Source organism: Oncorhynchus keta, chromosome 8 (genome assembly GCF_023373465.1).
Source record: "Oncorhynchus keta strain PuntledgeMale-10-30-2019 chromosome 8, Oket_V2, whole genome shotgun sequence".
Classification (NCBI taxonomy): domain Eukaryota; kingdom Metazoa; phylum Chordata; class Actinopteri; order Salmoniformes; family Salmonidae; genus Oncorhynchus; species Oncorhynchus keta.
The window spans coordinates 40,141,119-40,164,486 of record NC_068428.1 but is presented as its reverse complement, the minus strand read 5'-3'; the positions used below and the strand labels follow the sequence as shown (position 1 = coordinate 40,164,486).

At 42.7% G+C, this 23,368-nt stretch overlaps 1 protein-coding gene across 1 annotated transcript in view; it reads right to left on the bottom strand.

Annotated features, from left to right (window-relative positions):
- LOC118387158 (ryanodine receptor 3-like) overlaps nucleotides 1-23,368 on the bottom strand; it is a 308,396-nt gene that overhangs the window by 123,875 nt on the left and 161,153 nt on the right. Inside the window, exons 33-38 of the mRNA XM_052523336.1 lie at nucleotides 7,616-7,702; nucleotides 5,980-6,206; nucleotides 5,053-5,265; nucleotides 4,462-4,674; nucleotides 3,920-4,097; nucleotides 172-381 (exon numbers count right to left, since the gene is read on the bottom strand). Of these exons, the coding sequence (XP_052379296.1) occupies nucleotides 172-381; nucleotides 3,920-4,097; nucleotides 4,462-4,674; nucleotides 5,053-5,265; nucleotides 5,980-6,206; nucleotides 7,616-7,702 (1,128 nt within the window). The remainder of the gene's footprint in view (nucleotides 1-171; nucleotides 382-3,919; nucleotides 4,098-4,461; nucleotides 4,675-5,052; nucleotides 5,266-5,979; nucleotides 6,207-7,615; nucleotides 7,703-23,368) is intronic.

The window sequence follows — 23,368 nt, the reverse complement described above, 5'->3', positions numbered from 1 at the left end:
CTGGGAGCGAACACCTGGGACCGAACGCCTGGGACAGAATGCCTGGGACTGAATGCCAACTCTGCCAGTGTTTGAGAAACTGAGGGTGTGTGTGTGTGTGTGTGTGTGTGTGTGTGTGTGTGTGTGTGTGTGTGTGTGTGTGTGTGTGCGCGAACGCTCACTCTCTCCTACCTGTCGTTTGACAGACTCAGGCAGTGTCTTCTCCAGCAGTCCCTTCACGGTCGGTTTGACCTCCTTGGTCTCCTCCTCACCAGCCTCCACAGCCTTCTCCTCGTTGCTGCTCACCTCCTCCTTCTCTCCTCCTCCTGCTGATGCTGCCACCTCCTCCTCATCCGGCTCCCCGAACACATTAGGGTCAATGAGGAGCAGGATCAGCCTCACCTAGTACACGAAAAAACATCCCACATAATTAAAATATACATCCCGTACATGTAACTGCCAGAATAAAGGAAACACTTGAGTGAGTCGAGGGATACAAAGTATATTGAAAGCAGGTGCTTCCACACACGAGTGGTTCCTGAGTTAATTAAGCAACTAACATCCCATCATGCTTAGGGTCATGTATAAAAATGCTGGGCAGGCCATTATTTTGTCTATCATGGCTATGCCCCCATAGAATGACAATGCCCCCCATCCACAGGGCAAGAGCAGACACTGAATGGTTTTATGAGCATGAAAACGTTGTAAACCATATGCCATGGCCGTCTCAGTCACCAGATCTCAACCCAACTGAACACTTCTAAGAGGTTCTGGAGTGGAACCAGAGACACCGCTTTCCATCACCATCAACAAAACACCAAATTATCTCATTTCTTGTGGAAGAATGGTGTCACATCCCTCCAATAGAGTTCTAGACACTTGTAGAAGATATACCAAGGTGCATTAAATCTGTTTTGGCTCGTGGTGCCCCGATGCACTACTAGCATACTTTATGTTGGTGTTTCCTTTATTTTGGCAGTTACCTGTATATGCAATTTAACAGACACTGTATTTATACATCTGTATATACCATTTAACAGACACTATATTTATTCATCTGTATATACCATTTAACAGACACTATATTTATACATCTGTATATACCATTTAACAGACACTATATTTATTAATCTGTATATACCATTTAACAGACACTATATTTATACATCTGTATATACCATTTAACAGACACTATATTTATACATCTGTATATACCATTTAACAGACACTATATTTATACATCTGTATATACCATTTAACAGACACTATATTTATACATCTGTATATACCATTTAACAGACACTATATTTATACATCTGTATATACCATTTAACAGACACTATATTTATTCATCTGTATATACCATTTAACAGACACTATATTTATTCATCTGTATATACCATTTAACAGACACTATATTTATACATCTGTATATACCATTTAACAGACACTATATTTATACATCTGTATATACCATTTAACAGACACTATATTTATACATCTGTATATACCATTTAACAGACACTATATTTATACATCTGTATATACCATTTAACAGACACTATATTTATACATCTGTATATACCATTTAACAGACACTATATTTATACATCTGTATATACCATTTAACAGACACTATATTTATACATCTGTATATACCATTTAACAGACACTATATTTATACATCTGTATATACCATTTAACAGACACTATATTTATACATCTGTATATACCATTTAACAGACACTGTATTTATACATCTGTATATACCATTTAACAGACACTATATTTATACATCTGTATATACCATTTAACAGACACTATATTTATACATCTGTATATACCATTTAACAGACACTATATTTATACATCTGTATATACCATTTAACAGACACTATATTTATACATCTGTATATACCATTTAACAGACACTATATTTATTCATCTGTATATACCATTTAACAGACACTATATTTATTAATCTGTATATACCATTTAACAGACACTATATTTATACATCTGTATATACCATTTAACAGACACTATATTTATACATCTCTATATACCATTTAACAGACACTATATTTATACATCTCTATATACCATTTAACAGACACTATATTTATACATCTGTATATACCATTTAACAGACACTATATTTATACATCTGTATATACCATTTAACAGACACTATATTTATACATCTGTATATACCATTTAACAGACACTATATTTATACATCTCTATATACCATTTAACAGACACTATATTTATACATCTCTATATACCATTTAACAGACACTATATTTATACATCTGTATATACCATTTAACAGACACTATATTTATACATCTGTATATACCATTTAACAGACACTATATTTATTCATCTGTATATACCATTTAACAGACACTATATTTATTAATCTGTATATACCATTTAACAGACACTATATTTATACATCTGTATATACCATTTAACAGACACTATATTTATACATCTCTATATACCATTTAACAGACACTATATTTATACATCTGTATATACCATTTAACAGACACTATATTTATACATCTCTATATACCATTTAACAGACACTATATTTATACATCTCTATATACCATTTAACAGACACTATATTTATACATCTCTATATACCATTTAACAGACACTATATTTATACATCTGTATATACCATTTAACAGACACTATATTTATTCATCTGTATATACCATTTAACAGACACTATATTTATACATCTGTATATACCATTTAACAGACACTATATTTATACATCTCTATATACCATTTAACAGACACTATATTTATACATCTGTATATACCATTTAACAGACACTATATTTATACATCTCTATATACCATTTAACAGACACTATATTTATACATCTGTATATACCATTTAACAGACACTATATTTATACATCTCTATATACCATTTAACAGACACTATATTTATACATCTCTATATACCATTTAACAGACACTATATTTATACATCTGTATATACCATTTAACAGACACTATATTTATTCATCTGTATATACCATTTAACAGACACTATATTTATACATCTGTATATACCATTTAACAGACACTATATTTATACATCTCTATATACCATTTAACAGACACTATATTTATACATCTCTATATACCATTTAACAGACACTATATTTATACATCTGTATATACCATTTAACAGACACTATATTTATACATCTGTATATACCCTTTAACAGACACTATATTTATTCATCTGTATATACCATTTAACAGACACTATATTTATTAATCTGTATATACCATTTAACAGACACTATATTTATACATCTGTATATACCATTTAACAGACACTATATTTATACATCTCTATATACCATTTAACAGACACTATATTTATACATCTCTATATACCATTTAACAGACACTATATTTATACATCTGTATATACCATTTAACAGACACTATATTTATACATCTGTATATACCCTTTAACAGACACTATATTTATTCATCTGTATATACCATTTAACAGACACTATATTTATTCATCTGTATATACCATTTAACAGACACTATATTTATACATCTGTATATACCATTTAACAGACACTATATTTATACATCTGTATATACCATTTAACAGACACTATATTTATACATCTGTATATACCATTTAACAGACACTATATTTATACATCTGTATATACCATTTAACAGACACTATATTTATCCAAAGCCACTTACAGCACAGGCAGTACATCCATTTTTTGTATACGTCACCCTGGGTTGTATTTATTAGCGCACACTGAACAGAACTGTTCCAATCCGTTTGCTTCCGTTTCGGTCATAGTGAATACGACCCTGGTGTTGCTATAGCGCCACACTCACACACCATACCAACGGATCTAAACCTCACCTCCTCGCTGGAGAGTACCCCCATGATCAGCAAGGTTCCGATCAGCTTGAGGATGGGGACAAACTGGTACTCCACACTGCCCCCTACTGGGTCTCTGATGTGACTGCCTCCTCCCTGCACCGCCTCAGTCAGCATACTGATGGCCTTCTCCTTCAGGATGCCCAGGGGGATCTGGGGACTGGAGGAATTATTATAGTAACGTATTTTATTGATAGTTAATTTGTCGTACCCGAAGCATTACAAGTATAACACTATAATAAAAATGTAAGTCAAAGTAGTAAAAAACAAAACCTGTAACAGAAATAGGGTTCGGAATCTTTCAAATATTTTGAGCGTGTTGCTCAAGTCTGTCTAGAGCGTCAGATGGGCGGGGTTTACAGTTTTGTCACTATTCTATTGGTCCAGTAAGCCAGGAAAGCTCAATCAAGAAGAATATTAAGTATTTGAAATGATTTCAAATAGTATGTGAGCCGAAGTCTGAAAGCATTACAGCTTGATAGAAAAGTACTATGCAAGTTAAGTTAAAGTGATTAACCTCTGACCTGTGGAGGTGCTGCTGTTTCTTGGTGGTGATGAAGGAGAGAGGGGAGAAGTTGAGGCGTGGTTTCAGCGAGGTGCTGAGGCCTACACCGGGTAGAGAGTGTCTCTTGGACTCGTCAGGGAACAGCTTGATGGAGCGCGTCTCATCAGTCACAGGGATAATAAACTCGTTGTTCATCATCAGACGAGCCTCTTTCGCTGTCTCCAGGTGGATGCTGATGGTAGGTACATAGATCAATCAATAAATCAATATATCAACCAACCAATCAATCAATTAAGCAGTCAGTCATTTAACCAATCAATTATCAGCATAATAACAGATTTCTATAAAATAGTGGGTTAACATTCTGTTCATTATAAAGACCCATCATCATTTTTATGAATTTTTTTTTGACCTTTATTTTACTAGGCAAGTCAGTTAAGAACAAATTCTTATTTTCAATGATGGCCTAGGAACAGTGGGTTAACTGCCTGTTCAGGGGCAGAGCGACAGATTTGTACAGCTCGGGGGTTTGAACTTGCAAACTTCCGGTTACTAGTCCAACGCTCTAACCACTAGGCTACGCTGCCACCCCAATGAACTCCACACCCACCTCATAAGAACATTATAGAATCCCTCTCTCAGCATGCCGGACAGGTATTGGTTGTCGATGGTGTAGAGCAGCTGTGATTGGTCGAGGTGGGAGCAGAGGGCGTGTGCCACACGGGTGTTGCCCAATGCGCAGAGGGCACAGTAGAGCATCAGGGTGTGGTAGTGGAACTTCCTCAGACCCTCATTCTCCGATAGCTCCAGGATGTCCAGACACCTGAGGGGAGTGGACCGGAAGGGATGGAGAGGGGAGGGGTTGAGAGAGAGAGAGAGAGAGAGAGAGAGAGAGAGAGAGAGAGAGAGAGAGAGAGAGAGAGAGAGAGAGAGAATAGCAAAGAAAAGAGAGAGAACAAACACCATTGTAAATACAACCCATATTTATGCTTATTCATTTTATCTTGTGTCCTTTAACTATTTGTACATTGTATATATATATATATATATATATATATATATATATATATATATATATATATATATATATATATATATGACATTTGTATTGTCTTTACTGTTTTTAAACTTCTGTATGTGTAATGTTTACTGTTAATTTTTGTTGTTTTTCACTTTATATATTCACTTTGTATGTTGTCTACCTCACTTGCTTTGGCAATGTTAACACATGTTTCCCATACCAATAAAGCCCTTGAATTGAATTGAATTGAATTGAATTGAATTGAATTGAATTGAGAGAGAGAGAGAGAGAGAGAGAGAGAGAAAGTGAGAGAGAAAGAGAGAGACAGAGAGAGAGTGAAGATAGCAAAGAGAGAGAGAGAGAGAGAAAGTGAGACAGAGAGTAATTCATGGATTTAGGAGATAAAGTGGAAACTCCACCTAGTCCACCAGAGGGATAAATGAACAAGATATTGCTACATTCATCAAGTGTCTCGGAGTAGAGGTTGGGTGTTGATCTCCGAAAGAAATAAACCACCTGTTTTCCTCAGGTATATGAACAGCCATCATCTGCAGTGGCTCCAGACACTGCACCACCCAGCCGTGTCTCTCTGAGACCCTGGCGGTCTCCACGGTGAGGAAGGTGTTTGGCATACGGCTCCACAGCACCGCTACGATGGTCTGAACGTCCAGACGTGGAGGACACTGGGGCACAGGGTTACGCTGTTCACTCTTAAAGATGGCTGACGACAGGGGCATGGCGTCCTGGGGAGAGAGAGAGAGAGAGAGAGAGAGAGAGAGAGAGAGAGAGAGAGAGAGAGAGAGAGAGAGAGAGAGAGAGAGAGAGAGAGAGAGAGAGAGAGAGAGAGAGAGAGAGGACAGAGACTGGAGAGGAGAGAGATGAGAGGATCAGAGGGAGAGTAGAGGGAGATACATCATTACAATAATGTATATAGACATAATATGACATTTGAAATGTCTCAATTCCTTTGGAAGTAGCAGACTGGCAACAGTAGCAGACTGGCTACAGTAGCAGACTGGCTAAAGTTGCAGACATGATATAGTAGTAGACTGGCAATAGTAGCAGACTGGCTATAGTAGTAGACTGGATATAGTAGTAGACTGGCTACAGTAGTAGACTGGATATAGTAGTAGACTGGCTACAGTAGCAGACTGGCTAAATTTGCAGACTGGCTATAGTAGTAGACTGGCTATAGTAGTAGACTGGATATAGTAGTAGACTGGCTATCTTTGTAGACTCGCTACAACAGCAGACTGGCTATAACAGCAGACTGGATATAGTAGTAGACTGGCTATATTTGTAGACTGGCTATAGTAGTTGACTGACTATAACAGCAGACTGGCTATAGCAGCAGACTGGCTATATTAGTAGACTGGCTAAAGTTGCAGACTGGCTATAGTTGCAGACTGGCTATAGTAGCAGTCAGGCTATAGTAGCAAACGGGCTATAGTAGTAGACTGGCAATAGTAGTAGACTTGCTATAGTACCAGACTGGCTATAGTAATAGACTGGTTATAGTAGCAGACTGGCTATAGTAGTAGACTGGCTATAGTAGTAGACTGACTATAGTAGTAGACTGGATATAGTAGTAGACTGACTATAGTAGCAGACTGGTTATAGTAGTAGACTGACTATAGTAGTAGACTGGTTATAGTAGTAGACAGGTTATAGTAGTAGACTGACTATAGTAGTAGACTGATTATAGTAGTAGACTGACTATAGTAGTAGACTGACTATAGTAGTAGACTGGTTACAGTAGTAGACTGACTATAGTAGTAGACTGACTATAGTAGTAGACTTGCTATAGTAGCAGACTGGATATAGTAGTAGACTTGCTATAGTAGCAGACTGGATATAGTAGTAGACTGACTATAGTAGCAGACTGGATATAGTAGCAGACTGGATATAATAGTAGACTGGCTATAGTAGTAGACTGGCTATAGTAGTAGACTGGATATAATAGTAGACTGGTTATAGTAGTAGACTGACTATAGTAGTAGACTGGATATAATAGTAGACTGGTTATAGTAGTAGACTGACTATAGTAGTAGACTGGATATAATAGTAGACTGGTTATAGTAGTAGACTGACTATAGTAGTAGACTGGATATAATAGTAGACTGGTTATAGTAGTAGACTGGGGGACACCAACCTTGATCTTGACAAACTCAAACTGGAAGAGGTTTTTGCTGGTGGGACGCACAAACACAGCAGGAAACAGCTTGGTGTTGGACTCCACCTAAACACAAGAATATAAACACAATCATTACCTCAAGAACAACATCAACAGCCTATAGACATACAGGACTAAAGGACAACAAGTCAACACCCCTAGACATACAGGACTAAAGGACAACAAGTCAACTACCCCTAGACATACAGGACTAAATCCATTACAATATATCAACCACCCCTAGACATCATTACAATATATCAACCACCCCTAGACATACAGGACTAAAGGACAACAAGTCAACAACCCCTAGACATACAGGACTACAACAAGTCAACCACCCCTAGACATACAGGACTAAAGGACAACAAGTCAACCACCCCTAGACATACAGGACTAAAGGACAACAAGTCAACCACCCCTAGACATACAGGACTAAAGGATAACAAGTCAACCCCCTAGACATACAGGACTAAAGGATAACAAGTCAACCACCCCTAGACATACAGGACTAAAGGACAACAAGTCAACCACCCCTAGACATACAGGACTAAAGGACAAGTCAACCACCCTAGACATACAGGACTAAAGGACAACAAGTCAACCACCCCTAGACATACAGGACTAAAGGACAACAAGACATCAACTAAAGGACACCAACCCCCTAGACATACAGGACTAAAGGACAACAAGTCAACCACCCCTAGACATACAGGACTAAAGGACAACAACAAGACATCAGGACTAAAGGACACAAGTCAACCACCCCTAGACATACAGGACTAAAGGACAACAAGTCAACCACCCCTAGACATACAGGACTAAAGGACAACAACCACCCCTAGACATCAACCACCCCTAGACATACAGGACTAAACAACAAGAACCACCCCTAGACAACAGGACTAAAGGACAACAACAACACCCCTAGACATACAGGACTAAAGGACAACAAGTCAACCACCCCTAGACATACAGGACTAAAGGACAACAAGTCAACCACCCCTAGACATACAGGACTAAAGGACAACAAGTCAACCACCCCTAGACATACAGGACTAAAGGACAACAAGTCAACCACCCCTAGACATACAGGACTAAAGGACAACAAGTCAACCACCCCTAGACATACAGGACTAAAGGACAACAAGTCAACCACATACAGGACTAAAGGACAACAAGTCAACCACCCCTAGACATACAGGACTAAAGGACAACAAGTCAACCCCTACCCAAGTCAACCACCCCTAGACATACAGGACTAAAGGACAACAAGTCAACCACCCCTAGACATACAGGACTAAAGGACAACAAGTCAACCACCCCTAGACATACAGGACTAAAGGACAACAAGTCAACCACCCCTAGACATACAGGACTAAAGGACAACAAGTCAACCACCCCTAGACATACAGGACTAAAGGACAACAAGTCAACTACCCCTAGACATACAGGACTAAAGGACAACAAGTCAACCACCCCTAGACATACAGGACTAAAGGACAACAAGTCAACCACCCCTAGACATACAGGACTAAAGGACAACAAGTCAACCACCCCTAGACATACAGGACTAAAGGACAACAAGTCAACCACCCCTAGACATACAGGACTAAAGGACAACAAGTCAACCACCCCTAGACATACAGGACTAAAGGACAACAAGTCAACCACCCTAGACATACAGGACTAAAGGACAACAAGTCAACCACCCCTAGACATACAGGACTAAAGGACAACAAGTCAACCACCCCTAGACATACAGGACTAAAGGACAACAAGTCAACCACCCCTAGACATACAGGACTAAAGGATAACAAGTCAACCACCCCTAGACATACAGGACTAAAGGACAACAAGTCACAAGGACTAAAGGACAAGGACTAAAGGACAACAAGTCAACACCCCTAGACATACAGGACTAAAGGACAACAAGTCAACCACCCCTAGACATACAGGACTAAAGGACAACAAGTCAACCACCCCTAGACATACAGGACTAAAGGACAACAAGTCAACCACCCCTAGACATACAGGACTAAAGGACAACAAGTCAACCACCCCTAGACATACAGGACTAAAGGACAACAAGTCAACCACCCCTAGACATACAGGACTAAAGGACAACAAGTCACCACCCCTAGACAAGGACTAAAGGACAACAAGTCAACCACCCCTAGACATACAGGACTAAAGGACAACAAGTCAACCACCCCTAGACATACAGGACTAAAGGACAACAAGTCAACCACCCCTAGACATACAGGACTAAAGGACAACAAGTCAACCACCCCTAGACATACAGGACTAAAGGACAACAAGTCAACCACCCCTAGACATACAGGACTAAAGGACAACAAGTCAACCACCCCTAGACATACAGGACTAAAGGACAACAAGTCAACCACCCCTAGACATACAGGACTAAAGGACAACAAGTCAACCACCCCTAGACATACAGGACTAAAGGACAACAAGTCAACCACCCCTAGACATACAGGACTAAAGGACAACAAGTCAACCACCCCTAGACATACAGGACTAAAGGACAACAAGTCAACCACCCCTAGACATACAGGACTAAAGGACAACAAGTCAACCACCCCTAGACATACAGGACTAAAGGACAACAAGTCAACCACCCCTAGACATACAGGACTAAAGGACAACAAGTCAACTACCCCTAGACATACAGGACTAAAGGACAACAAGTCAACTACCCCTAAACATACAGGACTAAAGGACAACAAGTCAACCACCCCTAGACATACAGGACTAAAGGACAACAAGTCAACCACCCCTAGACATACAGGACTAAAGGACAACAAGTCAACCACCCCTAGACATACAGGACTAAAGGACAACAAGTCAACCACCCCTAGACATACAGGACTAAAGGACAACAAGACATCAGGACTAAAGGACAACAAGTCAACCACCCCTAGACATACAGGACTAAAGGACAACAAGTCAACCACCCCTAGACATACAGGACTAAAGGACAACAAGTCAACCACCCCTAGACATACAGGACTAAAGGACAACAAGTCAACCACCCCTAGACATACAGGACTAAAGGACAACAAGTCAACCACCCCTAGACATACAGGGACTAAAGGAACAAGTCAACCACCCCTAGACATACAGGACTAAAGGACAACAAGTCAACCACCCCTAGACATACAGGACTAAAGGACAACAAGTCAACCACCCCTAGACATACAGGACTAAAGGACAACAAGTCAACCACCCCTAGACATACAGGACTAAAGGACAACAAGTCAACCACCCCTAGACATACAGGACTAAAGGACAACAAGTCAACCACCCCTAGACATACAGGACTAAAGGACAACAAGTCAACCACCCCTAGACATACAGGACTAAAGGACAACAAGTCAACCACCCCTAGACATAAAGGACAACAAGTCAACAGGACTAAACTAAAGGACAACAAGTCAACCACCCCTAGACATACAGGACTAAAGGACAACAAGTCAACAACCACCCCAACAAGTCAACCAGACATACAGGACTAAAGGACAACAAGTCAACCACCCCTAGACATACAGGACTAAAGGACAACAAGTCAACCACCCCTAGACATACAGGACTAAAGGACAACAAGTCAACCACCCCTAGACATACAGGACTAAAGGACAACAAGTCAACCACCCCCCCTAGACATACAGGACTAAAGGACAACAAGTCAACCACCCCTAGACATACAGGACTAAAGGACAACAAGTCAACCACCCCTAGGACTAAAGGACAACAAGTCAACCACCCCTAGACATACAGGACTAAAGGACAACAAGTCAACCACCCCTAGACATACAGGACTAAAGGACAACAAGTCAACCACCCCTAGACATACAGGACTAAAGGACAACAAGTCAACCACCCCTAGACATACAGGACTAAAGGACAACAAGTCAACCACCCTAAAGGACAACAAGTAGACATACAGGACTAAAGGACAACAAGTCAACCACCCCTAGACATACAGGACTAAAGGACAACAAGTCAACCACCCCATACAGGACTAAAGGACACATAGACATACAGGACTAAAGGACAACAAGTCAACCACCCCTAGACATACAGGACTAAAGGACAACAAGTCAACCACCCCTAGACATACAGGACTAAAGGACAACAAGTCAACCACCCCTAGACATACAGGACTAAAGGACAACAAGTCAACCACCCCTAGACATACAGGACTAAAGGACAACAAGTCAACTCACCCCTAGACATACAGGACTAAAGGACAACAAGTCAACCACCCCTAGACATACAGGACTAAAGGACAACAAGTCAACCACCCCTAGACATACAGGACTAAAGGACAACAAGTCAACCACCCCTAGACATACAGGACTAAAGGACAACAAGTCAACCACCCCTAGACATACAGGACTAAAGGACAACAAGTCAACCACCCCTAGACATACATACAGGACTAGGACTAAAGGACAACAAGTCAACCACCCCTAGACATACAGGACTAAAGGACAACAAGTCAACCACCCCTAGACATACAGGACTAAAGGACAACAAGTCAACCACCCCATAGACATACAGGACTAAAGGACAACAAGTCAACCACCCCTAGACATAGACAAAGGACAACAAGTCAACACCCCTAGACATACAGGACTAAAGGACAACAAGTCAACCACCCCTAGACATACAGGACTAAAGGACAACAAGTCAACCACCCCTAGACATACAGGACTAAAGGACAACAAGTCAACCACCCCTAGACATACAGGACTAAAGGACAACAAGACATCAGGACTAAAGGACACCCCCCCTAGACATACAGGACTAAAGGACAACAAGTCAACCACCCCTAGACATACAGGACTAAAGGACAACAAGTCAACCACCCCTAGACATACAGGACTAAAGGACAACAAGTCAACCACCCCTAGACATACAAAGGACTAAACCCTAGGACAACAAGTCAACAAGTCAACCACCCCTAGACATACAGGACTAAAGGACAACAAGTCAACCACCCCTAGACATACAGGACTAAAGGACAACAAGTCAACCACCCCTAGACATACAGGACTAAAGGACAACAAGTCAACCACCCCTAGACATACAGGACTAAAGGACAACAAGTCAACCACCCCTAGGGACTAAAGGACAACAAGTCAACCACCCCTAGACATACAGGACTAAAGGACAACAAGTCAACCACCCCTAGACATACAGGACTAAAGGACAACAAGTCAACCACCCCTAGACATACAGGACTAAAGGACAACAAGTCAACCACCCTAGACATACAGGACTAAAGGACACCAACCTAGACATACAGGACTAAAGGACAACAAGTCAACCACCCCTAGACATACAGGACTAAAGGACAACAAGTCAACTACCCTAGACATACAGGACTAAAGGACAACAAGTCAACCACCCCTAGACATACAGGACTAAAGGACTAAAGGACATACAACAAGGACAACAAGTCAACCACCCCTAGACATACAGGACTAAAGGACAACAAGTCAACCACCCCAAGTAGACATACAGGACTAAAGGACAACAAGTCAACCACCCCTAGACATACAGGACTAAAGGACAACAAGTCAACCACCCCTAGACATACAGGACTAAAGGACAACAAGTCAACCACCCCTAGACATACAGGACTAAAGGATAACAAGTCAACCACCCCTAGACATACAGGACTAAAGGACAACAAGTCAACCACCCCTAGACATACAGGACTAAAGGACAACAAGTCAACCACCCCTAGACATACAGGACTAAAGGACAACAAGTCAACCACCCTAGACATACAGGACTAAAGGACAACAAGTCAACCACCCCTAGACATACAGGACTAAAGGACAACAAGTCAACCACCCCTAGACATACAGGACTAAAGGACAACAAGTCAACCACCCCTAGACATACAGGACTAAAGGACAACAAGTCAACCACCCCTAGACATACAGGACTAAAGGACAACAAGTCAACCACCCCTAGACATACAGGACTAAAGACTCAAACCCCTAGACATACAGGACTAACAACAAGTCAACCACCCCTAGACATACAGGACTAAAGGACAACAAGTCAACCACCCCTAGACATACAGGACTAAAGGACAACAAGTCAACCACCCCTAGACATACAGGACTAAAGGACAACAAGTCAACCACCCCTAGACATACAGGACTAAAGGACAACAAGTCAACCACCCCTAGACATACAGGACTAAAGGACAACAAGTCAACCACCCCTAGACATACAGGACTAAAGGACAACAAGTCAACCACCCCTAGACATACAGGACTAAACAACAAGGACAACAGGACTAAAGGACAACAAGTCAACCACCCCTAGACATACAGGACTAAAGGACAACAAGTCAACCACCCCTAGACATACAGGACTAAAGGACAACAAGTCAACCACCCCTAGACATACAGGACTAAAGGACAACAAGTCAACCACCCCTAGACATACAGGACTAAAGGATAACAAGTCAACCACCCCTAGACATACAGGACTAAAGGACAACAAGTCAACCACCCCTAGACATACAGGACTAAAGGACAACAAGTCAACCACCCCTAGACATACAGGACTAAAGGACAACAAGTCAACCACCCCTAGACATACAGGACTAAAGGACAACAAGTCAAGACCCCTAGACATACAGGACTAAAGGACAACAAGTCAACCACCCCTAGACATACAGGACTAAAGGACAACAAGTCAACCACCCCTAGACATACAGGACTAAAGGACAACAAGTCAACCACCCCTAGACATACAGGACTAAAGGACAACAAGTCAACCACCCCTAGACATACAGGACTAAAGGACAACAAGTCAACCACCCCTAGACATACAGGACTAAAGGACAACAAGTCAACCACCCCTAGACATACAGGACTAAAGGACAACAAGACATCAGGACTAAAGGATAACACCCCTAGACATACAGGACTAAAGGACAACAAGTCAACCACCCCTAGACATACAGGACTAAAGGACAACAAGTCAACCACCCCTAGACATAGGACAAAGGACAACAAGTACAGACATACAGGACTAAAGGACAACAAGTCAACCACCCCTAGACATACAGGACTAAAGGACAACAAGTCAACCACCCCTAGACATACAGGACTAAAGGACAACAAGTCAACCACCCCTAGACATACAGGACTAAAGGACAACAAGTCAACCACCCCTAGACATACAGGACTAAAGGACAACAAGTCAACCACCCCTAGACATACAGGACTAAAGGACAACAAGTCAACCACCCCTAGACATACAGGACTAAAGGACAACAAGTCAACCACCCCTAGACATACAGGACTAAAGGACAACAAGTCAACCACCCCTAGACATACACAACCAACCACCCCTAGACATACAGGACTAAAGGACAACAAGTCAACCACCCCTAGACATACAGGACTAAAGGACAACAAGTCAACCACCCCTAGACATACAGGACTAAAGGACAACAAGTCAACCACCCCTAGACATACAGGACTAAAGGACAACAAGTCAACCACCCCTAGACATACAGGACTAAAGGACAACAAGTCAACCACCCATACAGGACTAAAGACATCAACCACCCCTAGGACATACAGGACTAAAGGACAACAAGTCAACCACCCCTAGACATACAGGACTAAAGGACAACAAGTCAACCACCCCTAGACATACAGGACTAAAGGACAACAAGTCAACCACCCCTAGACATACTAAAGGACATCAACACCCCTAGACATACAGGACTAAAGGACAACAAGTCAACCACCCTAGACATACAGGACTAAAGGACAACAAGTCAACCACCCCTAGACATACAGGACTAAAGGACAACAAGTCAACCACCCCTAGACATACAGGACTAAAGGACAACAAGTCAACCACCCCTAGACATACAGGACTAAAGGACAACAAGTCAACTACCCCTAGACATACAGGACTAAAGGACAACAAGTCAACCACCCCTAGACATACAGGACTAAAGGACAACAAGTCAACCACCCCTAGACATACAGGACTAAAGGACAACAAGTCAACCACCCCTAGACATACAGGACTAAAGGACAACAAGTCAACACCCCTAGACATACAGGACTAAAGGACAACAAGTCAACCACCCCTAGACATACAGGACTAAAGGACAACAAGTCAACCACCCCTAGACATACAGGACTAAAGGACACCAACCACCCCTAGACATACAGGACTAAAGGACAACAAGTCAACCACCCCTAGACATCAGGACTAAAGGACAACAAGTCAACCACCCCTAGACATACAGGACTAAAGGACAACAAGTCAACCACCCCTAGACATACAGGACTAAAGGACAACAAGTCAACCACCCCTAGACATACAGGACTAAAGGACAACAAGTCAACCACCCCTAGACATACAGGACTAAAGGACAACAAGTCAACCTAGACATACAGGACTAAAGGACAACAAGTCAACCACCCCTAGACATACAGGACTAAAGGACAACAAGTCAACCACCCCTAGACATACAGGACTAAAGGACAACAAGACATCAACCACCCCTAGACATACAGGACTAAAGGACAACAAGTCAACCACCCCTAGACATACAGGACTAAAGGACAACAAGTCAACCACCCCTAGACATACAGGACTAAAGGACAACAAGTCAACCACCCCTAGACATACAGGACTAAAGGACAACAAGTCAACCACCCCTAGACATACAGGACTAAAGGACAACAAGTCAACCACCCCTAGACATACAGGACTAAAGGACAACAAGTCAACTACCCCTAGACATACAGGACTAAAGGACAACAAGTCAACCACCCCTAGACATACAGGACTAAAGGACAACAAGTCAACCACCCCTAGACATACAGGACTAAAGGACAACAAGTCAACCACCCCTAGACATACAGGACTAAAGGACAACAAGTCAACCACCCCTAGACATACAGGACTAAAGGACAACAAGTCAACCACCCCTAGACATACAGGGACTAAAGGACAACAAGTCACCACCCCTAGACATACAGGACTAAAGGACAACAAGTCAACCACCCCTAGTCAACCACAAGTCCCTAGACATACAGGACTAAAGGACAACAAGTCAACCACCCCTAGACATACAGGACTAAAGGACAACAAGTCAACCACCCCTAGACATACAGGACTAAAGGACAACAAGTCAACCACCCCTAGACATACAGGACTAAAGGACAACAAGTCAACCACCCCTAGACATACAGGACTAAAGGACAACAAGTCAACCACCCCTAGACATACAGGACTAAAGGACAACAAGTCAACCACCCCTAGACATACAGGACTAAAGGACAACAAGTCACCCCTAGACATACAGGACTAAAGGACAACAAGTCACCACCCCAACAAGTAGACATACAGGACTAAAGGACAACAAGTCAACCACCCCTAGACATACAGGACTAAAGGACAACAAGTCAACCACCCCTAGACATACAGGACTAAAGGACAACAAGTCAACCACCCCTAGACATACAGGACTAAAGGACAACAAGTCAACCACCCCTAGTCAACCACATACAGGACTAAAGGACAACAAGTCAACCACCCCTAGACATACAGGACTAAAGGACAACAAGTCAACCACCCCTAGACATACAGGACTAAAGGACAACAAGTCAACCACCCCTAGACATACAGGACTAAAGGACAACAAGTCAACCACCCCTAGACATACAGGACTAAAGGACAACAAGTCAACCACCCCTAGACATACAGGACTAAAGGACAACAAGTCAACCACCCCTAGACATACAGGACTAAAGGACAACAAGTCAACCACCCCTAGACATACAGGACTAAAGGACAACAAGTCAACTACCCCTAGACATACAGGACTAAAACAAGTCAACCACCCCTAGATACAGGACAACAACCACCCCTAGACATACAGGACTAAAGGACAACAAGTCAACCACCCCTAGACATACAGGACTAAAGGACAACAAGTCAACCACCCCTAGACATACTAAAGGACAACAAGTCAACCACCCCTAGACATACAGGACTAAAGGACAACAAGTCAACCACCCCTAGACATACAGGACTAAAGGACAACAAGTCAACCACCCCTAGACATACAGGACTAAAGGACAACAAGTCAACCACCCCTAGACATACAGGACTAAAGGACAACAAGTCAACCACCTAGTCAGGACTAACCCCAACCACCCCTAGACATACAGGACTAAAGGACAACAAGTCAACCACCCCTAGACATACAGGACTAAAGGACAACAAGTCAACCACCCCTAGGACATACAGGACTAAAGGACAACAAGTCAACCACCCCTAGACATACAGGACTAAAGGACAACAAGTCAACCACCCCTAGACATACAGGACTAAAGGACAACAAGTCAACCACCCCTAGACATAAGGACTAAAGGACAACAAGTCAACCACCCTAAAGGACAACAGACATACAGGACTAAAGGACAACAAGTCAACCACCCCTAGACATACAGGACTACCAACAAGTCAACCACCCCTAGACATACAGGACTAAAGGACAACAAGTCAACCACCCCTAGACATACAGGACTAAAGGACAACAAGTCAACCACCCCTAGACATACAGGACTAAAGGACAACAAGTCAACCACCCCTAGACATACAGGACTAAAGGACAACAAGTCAACCCCTAGACATACAGGACTAAAGGAACAAGGACTAAAGGACAACAAGTCACCCCCTAGACATACAGGACTAAAGGACAACAAGTCAACCACCCCTAGACATACAGGACTAAAGGACAACAAGTCAACCACCCCTAGACATACAGGACTAAAGGACAACAAGTCAACCACCCCTAACATACAGGACTAAAGGATAACAAGTCAACCACCCCTAGACATACAGGACTAAAGGACAACAAGTCAACCACCCCTAGACATACAGGACTAAAGGACAACAAGTCAACCACCCCTAGACATACAGGACTAAAGGACAACAAGTCAACCACCCCTAGACATACAGGACTAAAGGACAACAAGTCAACCACCCCTAGACATACAGGACTAAAGGACAACAAGTCAACCACCCCTAGACATACAGGACTAAAGGACAACAAGTCAACCACCCCTAGACATACAGGACTAAAGGACAACAAGTCAACCACCCCTAGACATACAGGACTAAAGGACAACAAGTCAACCACCCCTAGACATACAGGACTAAAGGACAACAAGTCAACCACCCCTAGACATACAGGACTAAAGGACAACAAGTCAACCACCCCTAGACATACAGGACTAAAGGACAACAAGTCAACCACCCCTAGACATACAGGACTAAAGGACAACAAGTCAACCACCCCTAGACATACAGGACTAAAGGATAACAAGTCAACCACCCCTAGACATACAGGACTAAAGGACAACAAGTCAACCACCCCTAGACATACAGGACTAAAGGACAACAAGTCAACCACCCCTAGACATACAGGACTAAAGGACAACAAGTCAACCACCCCTAGACATACAGGACTAAAGGATAACAAGTCAACCACCCCTAGACATACAGGACTAAAGGACAACAAGTCAACCACCCCTAGACATACAGGACTAAAGGACAACAAGTCAACCACCCCTAGACATACAGGACTAAAGGACAACAAGTCAACCACCCCTAGACATACAGGACTAAAGGACAACAAGTCAACCACCCCTAGACATACAGGACTAAAGGACAACAAGTCAACCACCCCTAGACATACAGGACTAAAGGACAACAAGTCAACCACCCCTAGACATACAGGACTAAAGGACAACAAGTCAACCACCCCTAGACATACAGGACTAAAGGACAACAAGTCAACCACCCCTAGACATACAGGACTAAAGGACAACAAGTCAACCACCCCTAGACATACAGGACTAAACAACAAGTCAACCACCCCTAGACATACAGGACTAAAGGACAACAAGTCAACCACCCCTAGACATACAGGACTAAAGGACAACAAGTCAACCACCCCTAGACATACAGGACTAAAGGACAACAAGTCAACCACCCCTAGACATACAGGACTAAAGGACAACAACAAGTCAACTACCCCTAGACATACAGGACTAAAGGACAACAAGTCAACCACCCCTAGACATACACTGGACTAAAGGACAACAAGTCAACCACCCCTAGACATAAAGGACTAACAAGTCAACCACCCCTAGACATACAGGACTAAAGGACAAGTCAACACCCCTAGGACTAAAGGACAACAAGTCAACCACCCCTAGACATACAGGACTAAACAACAAGTCAACCACCCCTAGACAACAAGTCAACCACCCCTAGACATACAGGACTAAAGGACAACAAGTCAACCACCCCTAGACATACAGGACTAAAGGACAACAAGTCAACCACCCCTAGACATACAGGACTAAAGGACAACAAGTCAACCACCCCTAGACATACAGGACTAAAGGACAACAAGTCAACCACCCCTAGACATACAGGACTAAAGGACAACAAGTCAACCACCCCTAGACATACAGGACTAAAGGACAACAAGTCAACCACCCCTAGACATACAGGACTAAAGGACAACAAGTCAACCACCCCTAGACATACAGGACTAAAGGACAACAAGTCAACCACCCCTAGACATACAGGACTAAAGGACAACAAGTCAACCACCCCTAGACATACAGGACTAAAGGACAACAAGTCAACCACCCCTAGACATCAGGACTAAAGGACAACAAGTCAACCACCCCTAGACATACAGGACTAAAGGACAACAAGTCAACCACCCCTAGACATACAGGACTAAAGGACAACAAGTCAACCACCCCTAGACATACAGGACTAAAGGACAACAAGTCAACCACCCCTAGACATACAGGACTAAAGGACAACAAGTCAACCACCCCTAGACAACAGGACTAAAGGACAACAAGTCACCACCCTAGACATACAGGACTAAAGGACAACAAGTCAACCACCCCTAGACATACAGGACTAAAGGACAACAAGTCAACCACCCCTAGACATACAGGACTAAAGGACAACAAGTCAACCACCCCTAGACATACAGGACTAAAGGACAACAAGTCAACCACCCCTAGACATACAGGACTAAAGGACAACAAGTCAACCACCCCTAGACATACAGGACTAAAGGACAACAAGTCAACCCAACTAGACATACAGGACTAAAGGACAACAAGTCAACCACCCCTAGACATACAGGACTAAAGGACAACAAGTCAACCACCCCTAGACATACAGGACTAAAGGACAACAAGTCAACCACCCCTAGACATACAGGACTAAAGGACAACAAGTCAACCACCCCTAGACATACAGGACTAAAGGACAACAAGTCAACCACCCCTAGACATACAGGACTAAAGGACAACAAGTCAACCACCCCTAGACATACAGGACTAAAGGACAAGTCAACTACCCCTAGACATACAGGACTAAAGGACAACAAGTCAACCACCCCTAGACATACAGGACAAAGGACAACAAGTCAACCCCCTAGACATACAGGACTAAAGGACAACAAGTCAGACATACAGGACTAAAGGACAACAAGTCAACCACCCCTAGACATACAGGACTAAAGGACAACAAGTCAACCACCCCTAGACATACAGGACTAAAGGACAACAAGTCAACCACCCCTAGACATACAGGACTAAAGGACAACAAGTCAACCACCCCTAGACATACAGGACTAAAGGACAACAAGTCAACCACCCCTAGACATACAGGACTAAAGGACAACAAGTCAACCACCCCTAGACATACAGGACTAAAGGACAACAAGTCAACCACCCCTAGACATAAGGACTAAAGGACAACAAGTCAACCACCCCTAGACATACAGGACTAAAGGACAACAAGTCAACAACAAGTCACCCCTAGACATACAGGACTAAAGGATAACAAGTCAACCACCCCTAGACATACAGGACTAAAGGACAACAAGTCAACCACCCCTAGACATACAGGACTAAAGGACAACAAGTCAACCACCCCTAGACATACAGGACTAAAGGACAACAAGTCAACCACCCCTAGACATACAGGACTAAAGGACAACAAGTCAACCCCCTAGACATACAGGACTAAAGGACAACAAGTCAACCACCCCTAGACATACAGGACTAAAGGACAACAAGTCAACCACCCCTAGACATACAGGACTAAAGGACAACAAGTCAACCACCCCTAGACATACAGGACTAAAGGACAACAAGTCAACCACCCCTAGACATACAGGACTAAACAACAAGGACATACAGGAGTCAACCACCCCTAGACATACAGGACTAAAGGACAACAAGTCAACCACCCCTAGACATACAGGACTAAAGGACAACAAGTCAACCACCCCTAGACATACAGACATACTAAAGGACAACAAGTCAACCACCCCTAGACATACAGGACTAAAGGACAACAAGTCAACCACCCCTAGACATACAGGACTAAAGGACAACAAGTCAACCACCCCTAGACATACAGGACTAAAGGATAACAAGTCAACAACCACCCCTAGACATACAGGACTAAAGGACAACAAGTCAACCACCCCTAGACATACAGGACTAAAGGACAACAAGTCAACCAAGACATACAGGACTAAAGGACAACAAGTCAACCACCCCTAGACATACAGGACTAAAGGACAACAAGTCAACCACCCCTAGACATACAGGACTAAAGGACAACAAGTCAACCACCCCTAGACATACAGGACTAAAGGACAACAAGTCAACCACCCCTAGACATACAGGACTAAAGGACAACAAGTCAACCACCCCTAGACATACAGGACTAAAGGACAACAAGTCAACCACCCCTAGACATACAGGACTAAAGGACAACAAGTCAACCACCCCTAGACATACAGGACTAAAGGACAACAAGTCAACCACCCCTAGACATACAGGACTAAAGGACAACAAGTCAACCACCCCTAGACATACAGGACTAAAGGACAACAAGTCAACCACCCCTAGACATACAGGACTAAAGGACAACAAGTCAACCACCCCTAGACATACAGGACTAAAGGACAACAAGTCAACCACCCCTAGACATACAGGACTAAAGGACAACAAGTCAACCACCCTAGACATACAGGACTAAAGGACACTAACCACCCCTAGACATACAGACTAACAAGTCAACCACCCCTAGACATACAGGACTAAAGGACAACAAGTCAACCACCCCTAGACATACAGGACTAAAGGACAACAAGTCAACCACCCCTAGACATACAGGACTAAAGGACTAAAGGACAACAAGTCAACCACCCCTAGACATACAGGACTAAAGGACAACAAGTCAACCACCCCTAGACATAGGACTAAAGGACAACAAGTCAACCACCCCTAGACATACAGGACTAAAGGACAACAAGTCAACCACCCCTAGACATACAGGACTAAAGGACAACAAGTCAACCACCCCTAGACATACAGGACTAAAGGACAACAAGTCAACCACCCCTAGACATACAGGACTAAAGGACAACAAGTCAACCACCCCTAGGACTAAAGGACAACAAGTCAACCACCCCTAGACATACAGGACTAAAGGACAACAAGTCAACCACCCTAGACATACAGGACTAAAGGACAACAAGTCAACCACCCCTAGACATACAGGACTAAAGGACAACAAGTCAAC